At 42.7% G+C, this 14,842-nt stretch overlaps 1 protein-coding gene across 4 annotated transcripts in view; it reads left to right on the forward strand.

Annotated features, from left to right (window-relative positions):
• The window catches only part of NCEH1 (neutral cholesterol ester hydrolase 1), a 45,213-nt gene that overhangs the window by 13,258 nt on the left and 17,113 nt on the right, over positions 1-14,842 (forward strand). The window contains exons 1-3 of one of the 4 annotated variants that reach the window (XM_078069186.1): positions 3,538-3,987; positions 12,829-12,930; positions 13,515-13,743. The exons of 1 other annotated variant lie outside the window; for it this stretch is intronic. In XM_078069186.1, the coding sequence (XP_077925312.1) occupies positions 12,850-12,930; positions 13,515-13,743 (310 nt within the window). In that variant the 5' untranslated portion in view covers positions 3,538-3,987; positions 12,829-12,849. Of the gene's footprint in view, positions 1-3,537; positions 3,988-12,828; positions 12,931-13,514; positions 13,744-14,842 lie in introns of those variants that run through there. 2 more of the 4 variants (XM_078069179.1, XM_036075650.2) reach the window with 2 other exon arrangements.

Here is a 14,842-nt window from a genome sequence, read left to right on the forward strand (position 1 = left end):
TAGGGCCCTGTATGTCAAGAGCACTTCCAAGGAGAAGGACCAATGACCCTTAGCATAGTACTGGGCACCTACCATTATAACACCCAGTTATAAATAGTCCACTTCCTGGCATCCTTGGCGGGGGGAGTGGTGAAGGAGACAGTATTTAGGCAGCTTGCACTTTCTTTCATACTTATACTACATCATATTATATTCTCTTTAACATATTTCCCTTTTGAAAAAAAAAAAAAGATGGGGCACCTGAGTGGCTCAGTTGGTTAAGCATTGGACTCTTGGTTTCGGCTCAGGCCATGATCTCATGGGTTGTGGAATCAAGCCCCAAGTTGGGCTCTGAGTTCAGCGGGGAGTCTGAGATTCTCTCCCTCTGCCCCTCCCCCTGCTTGTGTACGCTCTCTCTCTCAAATAAATAAATAAATCTTAAAAAAAAACCCATATTTCCCTTTTGTCTTCTAATTCTAACCCAGTTTATTATCTCAGTAAAATTAATCTTTATCCCCCATTTCTTTTGTAATCCCCTAAGAATGACTATAATTACCTCTGACAAGAAGACTATACTCAAGTCAGGGATAAGGAAATCTATGTGCTTCGAAGGGAAAAGAATTTTTATTTTATTTTATTTTTATTTTATTATTGCTTTGAAAGGAAAAGAAATTTTAAAAAGAAAGAAGTGCAGGGCGCCTGGGTGGCTCAGTTGGTTAAGCGACTGCCTTCGGCTCAGGTCATGATCCTGGAGTCCCTGGATCGAGTCCCGCATCGGGCTCCCTGCTCGGCAGGGAGTCTGCTTCTCCCTCTGACCCTCCCCCCTCTCATGTGCTCTCTCTCATTCTCTCTCAAATAAATAAATAAAATCTTTAAAAAAAAAAATTGTTAAAAAAAAAAAATAAAAAAAAATAAAAATAAAAAGAAAGAAGTGCATCAGCCTCTGCAGTCCTTGAGAGAACCCATAAGTCTCACTCAGATTATCCATAATTCCCATGTTCATTGTCATTGCTCTCTAAACTGCCTCTATGCATCATCGCAACCTAAAATGCCAAATAAACAAAACCCACAATCAAATATTTCTAATTTTATGCCTTGGTTTTATTTATTATTATCCAGGTTTGGAGTTAGAAGACTGTCAATTAGGCATATTGTTTGTATGAAAAAATATGTTCTGACTTTCAGACCACCAACTTGAGAGCCACAGACGGACCTGCAGTTATGTTTTTTGGTCCACATTGTATATTAAACATTTTTATTTTTTATTTTTTTTACATTTATTTATTTATTGAAGTCATCTCTATACCCAACGTGGGGCTTGAACTCATGACCCCAAGCTGAAGAGTTGCATGCTCTTCCAACTGAGCCAGCCAGGTGCCCCTGTATATTAAACATTTTTAAATTCATTGCCAACACCTAAAATTCAGAATGTTTCACACAACAATCTGGGCTTCCTGCTTCTCTTGAAAAGTCAGATCATCTGGCAATAGTAGGCCAGAATTTCCATATCACACAATCACCTAGGGAAAGCAGCAGCTTCATCCTTATTCTGGGCCTTGTTTCTCCAGTTTGCCACAAGCCTCCCATTCTCTGATGTCTAATAACCTATTTTACTCATTTGCATTAGCTGCTGTGGCCCCTGAAGACATGAGTTTAAGGCTTCTACAGTGTTTAGTGTTGCATAGAAGTTGGCTAACTGAGGAAACCCAGCACAGTCCTATGTTCTAATTAGACATAGGATCACACTGAGATAAAATCAAACATCCACCTTTCTCACCTTCCCCCATGGGAACACTATGTGAACATTTGTAGTCTATCCCCAGCAAAGGGTTGGACACTAGACATGCCGAAGACCAGAAAGAATTGGATCCAGCAGAGGAGAAATAATACTTAGAATAACAGAGAGTAGGCCCTGCCTGGGACTCAGAGCTGGATTAGGGCCCTGGTTCTGGGCCCCAAATAGAGGGAAATCATTCAATTCATTCAAATTCAGTTTAAATTTTGATTTGTAAAACAGCAGGGCTGTTACAGGTGTGAGGAGGTTAAAGAATAAGTTTAACTCTTCTCCAACACTTTGGATACATTGTGTTCAAAATGAAAATCAAGTTTGAAACTAAAGGGCTGGCCAAGATCTGATTGCTTCCAGTTACTATAATTTAGCAATGTCAGAATAGGTTCACATTGTTATTTTACTATTATATTCATTGTTTATATCACATTATTATATTCTTTATTGTTATTTTAAAGTCCAACAATATTTTAAAATATTTTAGTGTTTGTTTTTTCTTTTTCTTTTTCTTTTTTTTTTTTTTTTCATTTTCTTTCTCCTTTTTAATTTCTGCCCCCTCTTATTTCTCTGAGTCTTGAGACACTGCAGAGTGGAGATCTTCCTCATTAGACTGGACCTCTTCTTCCTCTTCGTCTTCTTGCTCCCACCTTGTCAGGCCCTCAGCCTGTAAGGTCCATCCTTATCCCTCCATCCTCGGTGAGCTCATGGATTTTAACAAGTACCATCTTAAGAGATGTCATCGTACTTGTTTACCAGAGTCTGAAACTCTTACTACATTTGGCCTCTACCTGATCACGCTGCTCGTGCAGCTCTGAGGGCAAGGACTGGGCCTTTCACAGAGCGAGGCGGGCTCTCACGAAAGGCATTTTTAGGCTTTGGTGCCCTCTCTGCCCGGGCCTGGGCTCCCCGGCCAAGCGCCCAGCGCGCCGTCAGTCTCCGCTCCTCGCTCCGGCTGCCCGCCTGACCTCCGTGGCCGCCTGGCGGCGCTCCAGAGCTCCCAGCTCCCTGGCTCGGCCAAGTTGGAGGACGAGAGTTAAAGGTGAAAGGCAGAGCGGGAAGGGTGAGGGCCCCCGGCGGGGAGGGGCCGGCCGAGGGGGAGCTAGGCGCTGGGAGCGGCGGGCCTTTGTGACCCAGAGGCTGCACCAAACCTCCGCTGCGAGAGAGGCCAGGAAGGAGACGCCTCCCCTGTCCCCTGTCCCCGTCGGCTTTCAGGCGACCTAACGCCCTCCGCAGCCGTTCATCCCCCCGCCCCGGCTGCTCGCCCGCCTCCGGGCTGGTGCGCGCCGATGGCCGCAACCGGGGTTCAGCTCTCAGAGTTCGCGGGGGAGACAGACATAGACCAAACCTCGCACGGAGAACGGAGAGGTGCAGCATTGGAGACGCGTTCGAGCCACGTCGTCACACACGGAGCCTGCAGAGCGGAACTGTTCTCTGCTGAGCAGGGGCGGCTCGGGGGTGGGGGACTTCACAGAGGAGGTGTCTGGAAGGATAAATAGGAATTCAGGGAACGGACCGTTCAGTCCTGAGGGAGGCCAGCAGTGCTCCTTCAAACCTTCTACGGTGCCTTGCGTTGCAAGCCCTGCTCTTAGCAACATTGTCCCAAACCCGTTCACGCATTACGGTTGCAATGAAAATCAGTAACAACAAGAGCTCTCTAGGACACCTGGCTAAAGGGGCACCTGGCTAGCTCAGTAGAGCATGTGACTCTTGATTTCAGGGTTGTGGGTTCAAGCCCCTCTTCGGGTGTAGAGCTGATATTAAGAGCAAAGAAACACAACTTGTTTAACGAAATACTGAACTAGACCAATATTTCTCAACTTTAACGTGGAAAAGAACCATCTGGAGAGATTCCAAAGTCCCACCCCCAGAGATACTAATTAAACAGGTAGAGTTGGGGAGCAAGAATTTGCATTCAGGTGCTGCTAGTCTTTGAACCACCCTTTGAATAGCCTTGGATTAGACAACTTGTATGATTGCTTAACAGTGATCATAGAGATGAGGTAAAACTGGTTCTTTTTTTTCTTTTTTTAAGATTTTATTTATTTATTTGACAGAGAGAGAGACAGCGAGAGCAGGAACACAAGCAGGGGGAGTGGGAGAGCGAGAAGCAGGCCTCCTGCTGAGCAGGGAGCCTGATGCGGGACTCGATCCCAGGACACTGGGATCATGACCTGAGCGGAAGGCAGACGCTTAACGACTGAGCCACCCAGGCGCCCGAGGTAAAACTGGTTCTTAATAACTTGTTAAAACAGGTGGATTCTTAAAATTAATGATTTGCTAATCTATTGGTGAGCGAAGCTCCTTTTGTCTCTTCAGTTGGGAGCTCTCTCTTTTGGTGGAGCCATACTTCGGCTTCCTTGGGTTTTGTCCTGGGGATAGGATGGGGGTGGCAGAACAGATGTTCTTAATAAGTATCATGAAGACCAGATGCAAAATCATCAAATTAAAGCTATTTCAATACGTTAAAATACAGTGCCAACCCTATTCTTCTTAGGGCCACAGAACAGTAGTCCATCCCAACTTTCCAATAAGCCTTGCTCTTCTGTACCTTTGTGTGTTACCATATTATTCCACTGGGTGGAATGTCCTTCTCCCCCTTTTCTCCTGGCAAAATATCTGTTCTTAGAGACACAGCTCAAATGTCACCAATGCTGTGGACACACTGCAAGCTCCTAGGGGTAGAAATTGTTATTTCTTTCTCCGTGTATGTATCCCTGGTACTTATCACAGTATTGCATTGCATATATCCACCTTATACAGTGTCAGCTTCTTAAGGATGGAGCCTATGTTTGTATTTCCCCTATCTCCCTACTAGTCTTGGTGTCTGGTATACAATAAACATTCAAATGTTGCTGAACAAGTGGATGACAAATAGATTCATCCTCTTTTCCTTGTAGTGGGATATCTCACGTGTAAATTCACCTTAGGAGGGCAATACAGTCATCTGGTGTATAGATACTTTTATCTAAACTTAATATTTTAGGGGCACTTGGGTGGTTCAGTCCATTAAGCATCTGCCTTCAGCTCAGGTCATGATCCCAGAGTCCTGGGATCGAGTCCCACATCGGGCTCCCTGTTCATCGGGGAGTCTGCTTCTCTCTCTGCCCCACCCTCCTCCCCCACTTGTTCTCTGTCTCTCACTCTCTCTCAAAAATAAATAAATAAAATCTTTTCAAAAATAAACTTAATATTTTAGATATTAAACACATTAGATTGTTTGTTGCAATTGTGGATCTTGACTAAATGTTTGTAAGGAGTAAATTTTTTCTGTTTCCTGAGTCTGTTAAAATGAGAAACCTCTCCTGGGGCAGAGGTAAAAACCTCCATTTTTAGGGACTCCAGATTCTATCACAATGGGACTGATGGGCCAAGGAATGACTGAGCTACATTAACTTGAATTTGCTGGCTATAGAAATTCCAAGTGTTGTAAAGCTCTTGTACTGTTAGTTTTCTTAGGCCCTGTTAAAGTTGGCAAACAGGTCCTGCTAACCAGCCTAGCAGATCTGCTGGCAAATATGCCTCTAGGAGAATAGAGTTTGAGATACATTTCATGACCTACTTCCCTTTCCCACCCTGATTTTAAACCTTTCATTCTTAAGTGTTCAAAACCTGTGTGATGGGAGAGGCTTGGCTTTAAATAATGGTTTGGTTAGTGATTTTCATCTAAACTCTGAGTATTAACATTGAGCATGATGGGTCAGTCAGTTGGGCTTTTGGATTCCAGTACTTGCTTTGTCACTTTGAGCTTTATGATCCTGGGCAAGACATTTAACTTCTTTAAGCCTCAGATGAGCATAAAGTGTGTGTAATACCTGCTCTTCCTATTTCACAGGTCCTTGTGAGATTCAAACTGGTGAAAATTCAAGTGGTCAGAAACTGCAAAGCACTGTACAAAAGAGTATTATGATTTTTATAATTTATTACATGTTTTATATAGTATGCAGTGATTTATTATAATCATGTTCTGAATGTACACAAAGGAGTCTTAATTTATTATGATCATCATCTGAATCTGGCCCTTCAGACATCTGTAGATACCTATAAAAATCATTTGCTTTATATCTTTTGGATTTATATGACATTTAAGAAACAATTTTCAAAGGTCACATTTAATTTGCTGCTTCCTGCACTTTACCTAAAGCAGAAGATTACCCCAATTTCTGGATTATCCTGTGTAACACACTTGTGAAGTCAGGTGGGAGGCGGGAGTGGACTAGCTCTGAATTGTATAGCAGAAGGGAGTTTGGGAGGTTTTGTTGTGAAGTTTCGTTCTTTTGTGCTGTCTTTAGTCAGCTGCTATTTGGAACACTCAAATGAAAACAAATGCTTCTTGTCCTGGCAGTCAAGGGAGGCTTTTAGCAGCTCAAGTAGCCTCATGAAGGACATTTGTTTATGACCAGCTGTACATGGGGCACTGGAAAAAAATTTTGATCCCCAAGACTCCGACTGTGTCTGTCCCAAGGAGCTCACAATTAGTTATTGCTATTAAAGATAACAGAAATGTGAATAAAAACACAAAAGTGGTGCCTGGGTGGCCCAGTCGTTAAGCGTCTGCCTTGGGCTCAGGTCATGATCCCAGAGTCCTGGGATGAGCCCCGCATCGGGCTCCCTGTTAGGCGGGAAGCCTGCTTCTCCCTCTCCCACTCCCCCTGCTTGTGTTCCCTCTCTGTCAAATAAATAAATAAAGCTTGTGTTCCCTGTCTGTCTGTCAAATAAATAAATAAAATCTTTAATAAAAAAAAGAACGGAAAGTAATTGTTTCAAGTCTCATTTCAGTTGTCATGGGTGTGTGTATGGAGAAGAGTGAGAAAGGAAACAGGACCCCAGAGAGAGAAATGTGCTGGTGAGGAAGAGCTGGAGGAAAGGGGGAGATGGAGGGTGCCTCTTCAGCCCGAGTGGTCAAGGCTAGACTGTGCTAGAGCAGCTGACCCTGGGCGAGTCATGTATCCTATCCTTTCTAGGCCTGAGTTTCCCTTTGTGTAATACGGGAGGCTAAATGTTCATTCCAGATGTAAAATCTTCCAGTTTTCTGACATATGTTTGAAACTACATTGACTCTTGAGTGTCAGTTGAGGGTGATGGTTAAGGGTTCTGGAACCAGAATGTTTGGTTCAAATCCAGCCCACGCTTCTTGCCTGTGTGACTTGGTCTGAGACTCCGCCAACACTGGGAGCAGTGACTGGCAGAGAGCAGATATCAGTACGTTGTAAGCCATTATGTACTTGATGTACCTTGATAGGATGTAGGAGGCTTTTGGAGCTAAGCAAGCACCTTGGCAATGTAGAATTATTTGTTTTCTGGGTCATAGTAAAAACTAAAAAGGTTTAGCAACTGGAAAGAGACAAGCCTGTCCTTTTTGTGCTCCCCCAGATTGAATTGCCACCCTGGGAGTGAGAGACAAGGTGAAAGTTTTAGGGTGAAAGGGTGAAGGTGTCAGATCCTGTAGTGCTACGTTACCTTGCTAATTGAATGGCAGTGAGATTCTCCTCAGGTTTGCTTTGTAGCTTGTAATGAAATCCTTGAATAGGAGGCTAAACCAATTTGAAATTTTGTAATAGAACAATCGCATCAGAGAATCCTACTGTTACATAATTATATTTGTATTTCACAGGTTGGCTTAATAATTCTCTCCAGTGCTTTGCTGTATGGAGAGAGTGCAACTGTGGCCCAACCTGAACTCTTTTGGTCCATGCCTACTCTGAGTGTGAGACAAAAGTTATTTTTTTTGTATATATAATATACAAATATATAATACTGGGTAAAAGAAATAAGAGAGGAAGGACAGGTGTAGGAGGGGTCCCTAACCAGATGGGGATCTGCCAAAGACCTGAGCAAGGCTTCTGCCAATTCAGGACCTCGGGAGAGAGGGAACAAACAATAAGTAATGTGGATTTCCTCCTCACATGCAGTTTTTTTCCTCTTTTATCTTGTAACTGGGGCCCAGAGAACTTAGGAAGCTTGCCCAGGTCATGTAGTTAATAAATGGTGGAGCCAGGATCTGTCTCTCTGCAAGGTCTGTGCTCTTTCTTCTCAATCATTTTTCCTTAACCCTTTCTGCCCTTGTTCAAAGAATTTCAAGTCAGGGATAATGAAAACTGATTCTTCACAGCCTTCTCTTCTGAGGAAGCCTTGAAGATGGGGTTTATATCAGTTAAAGAGCTTTGCTACTTTGAAGGCCTTCTGTATCACTCAGTTTAGGAACATGCAGCTGGTGATTTAGCCTGGATCTTCCAAGCTAATGTAGCAAGACTACATTATACGACAGGCTAAGATGCTATGAAAGCCTGACATAAGCAGATAAAAAGAGGTAACATGATGAGCACTTAGATTCTAAGTTTTATGTCAGGTATCCTTTGAGAAGCTCTATAAAGTAGATAAAGAAACTGAGGCAGACAGAGGTTTGGTGAATTGCTCAGAATCACCCAGCTAGAAAGTGTCAGAACCAGAATTGATCCTTGGCCAACTGACCTCATAGTGCACACCATGAAACACTGTGCTATGATCTGAATGAGTAGGGAAGGGGGAGGGATGAAGTAGAGGCCGTGGAGTGCTCTCCATGCAAATTAAAAGTAGTTAAACCTTTGAATATGGGAAATGAAGTGGGTAGTGAGTTACAATAGATGTTTTAAGTATTTAATGCTGTTGGTTCATGTTGAAATTTGACCACAGGCTAAGTTAGTATTATTATTTCTGTTTTATAGATGAGAAATCAAGACAGAGAGGTTTAGTAACTTGCCCAAGATCCCACCCCTGGTAAAGTGGGGGAGCTGGGCTTTTCACTCAGGTACTCTAGGGCTGGAGTCTGTGCTGTTGACTTTGGCACTCTACGTGCCTCTTAGGTTGAGCCTTTTATTTCTACACTCCCCCTGCCTTCACTTCCCTTATGTACCTGATCTTCCTGTAGGTGTCTGAATTATAGCACTTGCCCAACACTTTTACATCTTGGTTCCCAACCCTTTTCTTTGCTACCTGTGCTTCATCTTCCATTAAGCCACAATGTAGGCTAGAAACCTTACTGGATTTCATCCCAGGAAGAACAGACAGAAGTAATTCCTTCCTTCTCTGAGCTCGTGCAACCTTTTATCTAGATCTCCTTTACTGCTTGTATTGCTTAGCTAACTAACAATAGCTATTCCATTACAGCTCTTGGTTCTCCTCTATTTCCCTAAGCTCCCAAAGATTGTCTCTTTCTTCCCCCTTAAGCTTTCCTGCCCATAGAATTGAATTCATAATTTACATGTTGAATGAGTTAACAGAAAACAACCCTATTCACAAACATAACAACTAACTTGTATATTGATAAACGGAGTACAGCCTCTGCTTTGCTTCCTGTGATTCTTGCTTGTCCTTTGATCTTTGGCCATAATACCTGGGTAGGGACCCAGTGGCCCACCTATTTTGTTGTGTCTGGTTCCACTGTGGTGTAATGAGTACCCTTATCCCTTCCATGTCCTCAGGCAGAATTTCTCCCCCAGATCCTGGAATGATTATGGGGGCAAGTTTAAGACCCATACCACTGCCCTGGAGTCCTTCAGCTGGCCAAGAATTGGTCAATTCTCAACCTGTGGGGCTCTAAAAACTTGGCCTGCTTCTTTGTGCTACTGGAATTTTCCAGCTACTTCTAAGGAGATTTCAGGAAACTTTGTTAACTCAGGAATGTTTTTGGGGGTGGATCTGAATCCCACTTCACAAACTCAAGGATGTAAGAAATAAAACTTCATCTGTATTTTGAGTCTACATTTTTAAGGTAGAACTTCATTCCCATAAATTCCCCCTAATTGCTCTTTACTTTTAGGTTCTGGAGGCTCTTGTATAATGTTGAGGCATAATGAGTAGGGGAGGCCATCTGGGTACTCATCCTTGGCTTACATCTTTGTTCCATGCAGTCTTTGGTGTTTGAGTCCCATACATTGCCCTGGAATATCCTTTGTTCTAATTTATAAGAGCAATTTAGGTTCATTAGTGCTCTCCCTCTATTCCCATTGGACCCTTGAGAGCATATAATGGGCCATGGCTAATGGAAAGGTGCTCTCAGGTCCATCTGCAAGACACTCATGCAGCCCTTGCCACTTTTATGCCTTTATTGGACTATGGAATCATTCAGCTGCTCTTGCACTAGTGGAGGCCTGAGGAACTCTCTGAGGTCATTTGAGGCACCATCTTCTTGGACATAACCTTGCAGCCACTCTTCCCTAAGGTCTTGCCTCCTTCCAAGGTTCTGTCTGGGCATGGGGCATATATCTACTGCTTTCAGATTCCACAGACATATCTGGGAGTTGCTGTGTCTCAGGGGTCTCTTTTGATTGGATTTCAGATATCAATCCATACATTCCTCACTTCATCTCCAACACTTTCTCCTCCCCTCTCCCACTACTTAGTTTGGAGAATCATTTTCTATTCTAGGAGACTTCTTATTCATCATGTGATCTTCTAAATCAGTGTCTATTTTTTAATTCTCCCAAGGATATAGGCTTTGAAAATCAAAAGTATGAAGTCACTCCTGCTTCTTTGCTCTTTGTTCTCATACCCCTTCCCTGAAGTAACAACAACAGAAAGACTGGGATAGTGAGAAGAGCTAAGGGAGAGGCGCCTGGGTGGCTCAGTCATTAAGCAGCTGCCTTCGGCTCAGGTCATGATCCCAGGGTCCTGGAATCGAGCCCCGCATCAGGTTCCCTGCTCAGCCAGGAGCCTACCTCTCCCTCTCCCGCTCTCCCTGTTTGTGTTCTCTCTCTTGCTGTCTCTCTCTCTCTGTCAAATAAATAAATAAAATCTTAAAAAAAAAAAAAGAGCTAAGGGAAACAGTAGATATTGGAGGAAAAGGTTAGATAATATTTACAATTTTATCATGCCACATGATATCACCCAGACATGCGAATGTCATCCCATACTGAATAGGACTACCCTACCCCAGCACTGTAGGCGCTTAGACAGTGATCACTATTATTAACAATGGTAAGAGTGTTTGGTGACAGATTACTGTTTGAGTATCTCTGTTTTCAAATTTTGAAATAATCTTGGTATTTTCTGGAGGATAACTATTTTTCATTCTCTCATTTATCAATGCAATTCCAAACATTAGCACAACTTTTAGCACCTGTTTGACCCTATCTGACCCCCATCTGCTCATCTGTTTTTCCCATATAAACTGTCCCTTCTTGAATCAACACTTCTTCTTTTTTTTTTTTAAATATTTTATTTATTTACTTGACAGAGAGAGAGACAGCGAGAAAGGGAACACAAGCAAGGGGAGTGGGAGAGGGAGAAGCAGGCTTCCTGCTGAGCAGGGAGCCCGATGTGGGGCTCGATCACAGGACCCTGGGATCATGACCTGAGCTGAAGGCAGACACTTAACGACTGAGCCACCCAGGCGCCCCTTGAATCAACACTTCTGCCCCCACCCCACCCTGGCAGTATTGTGAACAAGGCAGATATTTGTTCAGAAATTCTGTTAGTGCAAATGATCATAAACTGACATGGCAGAAGTATTTTGGGAAAGATGGACAAATTGAGTCAAGTCTGCATGCACTCAGAGCATGCAGTGCATAAAGGAAACCCGAGGTGGACTCTGTAAAATGAACAATCTTCTCTAATCTGTCTTGTAAAGACAATTCACCTGTTTTACAGCTTTCCTATAGTTGAAGAAACTCATATATACTTTGTCGTAAGTATTCAGTAATCTTCATTTAACTTAAAAAAAAAAGTCCAGAAAGTAACACAGCCAAGCCTGTGATTTTCTTCATATTCATTATTTCATGCTTATCAAGCTACTTGTTCTGTGAGAAATGGGATGGATCCTGTGTGTTCTCTGTTAATTGATAATGATATTGAGAAGGGTTTATGTGTGAACTCTAGAAATCTTAGTGAATGCAGTGATTTTTAGCTATGTCCTGGCAGAAATCAATATTCCCCAGTAAGCTGATATTTTACCACAAAACTCAAAGGATGATTGCCTTTTCCCAATTTGACAAAACCTTAAATTAATGGTTCAAATTCTGTGTGTGTGTGAATTTATTTCATATCACACACATTTATTTCATAGCAAGCACATTATCAGTTGTTTAACTTTTTCAATAAATTTGGGCAATTGATAAAGAAATTGAATTATTTTATTAATATTTATTTGCTCTGCTGCTTATATTACAAACAAACAAATATTAATGAAATTACTGGAATAGCTCTTCATGGTTAGATTAATTGCCTGTTGTTCTCATTTTTCATAAACACTGGCCAAAGGTTTGTGGTTTTTTTTCTTTTTTTTTTTTAAGATTTGATTTATTTGACAGAGAGAGCACAAGCAGAGGGAGAGAGAGGGAGAGGCAGGCTCCCTGCTGAGCAAGGAGCCCGATGTGGGACTCGATCCCAGGACCCTGGGATCATGACCCGGGTGGAAGGCAGTTGCTTAATCAACTGAGCCACCCAGGCGTCCCACTGGCCAATGGTTTTATAATGCAGTGATTTCCAACTCTTTTCATGGCTGGGCATATGTATACAATAATATTTTACATGGGACACCGGGGTAAGGGGCTCTCAGGAGCTTGGCTCCCCAGGGGTCAGGGGATCAGTATTAGGGCACACCAGTGTGCCTCAGGCACATGCCGGGAAGCCGTATTATGCTGTATCACAGACTTTATAGTCCTGATTTCTGCTACTAGTAACATTGTTTCCTTGACCTTATGATGGCATTAAATATTTCACTAATCATCAGTGTTCTGTTTCATATTTTCCAGAAGGGCATTGCTACTCTCTAGCTGTCCCTCTACCCTAGGTTTTCGAGCCACTAGGAGATACAGTATCTAAATTCATGCACCTGTGCCAGGAAAGTTTCCAGTCACTCTTTGACACTTGTGAGCCTCCCCATTGGACTAGTCACTGGCCGCCTGATGGCTTCCAGTTCTCTGGCTTTGAAACATGTCCATTAAGTCTTACAGGAAGGTCAGTTTTATAAGTGTACTCAACAGGAAGACCTAGTATAAGATGTGGAAAGAGGGGAATACACTCTGTAGGATCTTTGCTGGGTGGATGACTTGGGTCTCTTCTCTCTTTGCTCCTTCTCCAACCAGATAACTTCCTGCAAAGACTTAATGCGGAGCTCAATGCCCTCAGGTTCCAAGGGGACAGGATGGCAGACTGTTTATTCCTTGCACATTTCTGAAAAGCTCCTGGTAATGTCTGAGGTGTTCTGCTTCTCAGTGCTAGGACCAGAGTTACCTCTGCTCCTGGCCTCTCACACGCTCATTTCTTGCTTCACTCTCAAAATAACAGACGCGCTTAAGTAGATAAGCTGTAAAACACTTTAAAAATAATTACAGTAAATATGAAACTTCCATATCTTTTATTTGCATTTAAATAAAGTATTCTTCCTCTATTCTTAGTATCTTATTGCAACTGTGATGTGCTGATTGAGGGGAGAATAAAGGACTAAATCCTAAAATTCACAAGTTCCAGAATTACCACTTATCCAGCTAAATGTTTATGTTTGCTTAATTTCTAAGCCTTCTTGATAAAATGGGACTGATGATACCTGTCCAATGCCCCTCTCAGAGCTGATCCAAAAAATACGATCTCATGTATGAAAATACTTTGCAAATGCTAAAGGCAAAAAGTAAATATAATTTGTTATTGGATTAAGGATGGCCAGTGAGTCCTGAAGAGTATTGGCAATTGCTTGTAATAATTCAAACACCAGGAGTTGGTGAGAAAAAGTTGACTCGTGTTCTCCCTCTGTGCTCCCTCCCTTGCCCTGCAGAGCAACCTGATACACAACCTGGGCCTGAGCCATCATCTGCTCGCACTGAATTTTATCATCGTTATTTTTGGCAAGAAAAGCGCGTGGTCATCGGCTCAGGTGAAGGTGACCGACACTGACTTTGACGGTGTAGAAGTCAGAGTGTTTGAGGGCTCCCCAAAGCCAGAAGAGCCTTTGAGACGCAGCATTGTTTACATGCACGGAGGAGGCTGGGCTTTGGCCAGTGCAAGTATGTCCTAGTCACCTTCGGGTCTTTTGGGGCTGTGGTTTGCCCTGAGCGAGATGTGTGATTGAGTTTGACTTCCTTATTGGGTGAGGAGAGGAGGACCATTTGACTTGGTTCCCTTGAACAGTCTCAGTTACTCCTATTATCCCAGCAGAATTATTAATAGTGTCCCCTTTTCACACTCGAAAGGGTCCTGTCTTGGATGATTAATTATATGATTACCCTACATAAAGGTTTTGCCTACCTGTTTATTGCTTGTTAATGCAGGCAGACTCTTTTGAAAATATTTCCTGTGACCTATATCATAGGCTAACTTATGTGAAGTGCTAACAATAGCTTTCAGCACCAAAACAAGCCAAAGTTTCACTGGGCCAGAATATGAGGAAATTATCTTTGCCGACTTGTGTTTTGAAAACATTTTTCTATGAAGCAGGACCAGTATTTATGAACATACATGATAACTCATCCACATTTCATCTGCTTCTGAAACCAAAGATGAAAATATAAAAGGTATACCACCATTAAAAGGAAACAATGTTGTAAAATTCAAGAATATTCTCTTTGGTGCTTGGTAACTTTCATGAGTTATGAAAGGCAGGCAGCCAAGTGCAACAGCCTAGCAGAAAGCATACCAAGGAGGAAGTAAGGGCCTTATCTCTGCCTGTAATTATCATGGAGCTACTTTCTCATGTTCAGCCCAAAGCTACTGGCATCCCCCTATGGCTCTTTTTTTTTTTTTTTTTTTAAGTTTTATTTATTTAAGTAAACTGTCCGCTCCACGGGGGCTCGAACTCATGTCCCCAAGATCGAGTCACATGCTCTTCCAACTGAGCCAGCCAGGTGCCCTGGCATCCCCTAGGTTTAAAGGTAATGACAACTTGTTCTAGTTTGTTTGTGGGTTTTGTTTGTTTTAATATAGGCTCCACACCCAACGTGGAGCCTGATACAGGGCTTGAACTCACGACCCTGAGATCAAGACCTAAGCTGAAATCAAGAGTCCGATGCTCAACTGAGCCACCCGGGCACCCCTTGTTTGTGTTTTTAAATAGCATTTTTTTAAATGTGACAAAGGCCAAAAAAGTATAACTTTTTCTAGTAATCA

Source organism: Halichoerus grypus, chromosome 1 (assembly GCF_964656455.1).
Source record: "Halichoerus grypus chromosome 1, mHalGry1.hap1.1, whole genome shotgun sequence".
Classification (NCBI taxonomy): Eukaryota; Metazoa; Chordata; class Mammalia; order Carnivora; family Phocidae; genus Halichoerus; species Halichoerus grypus.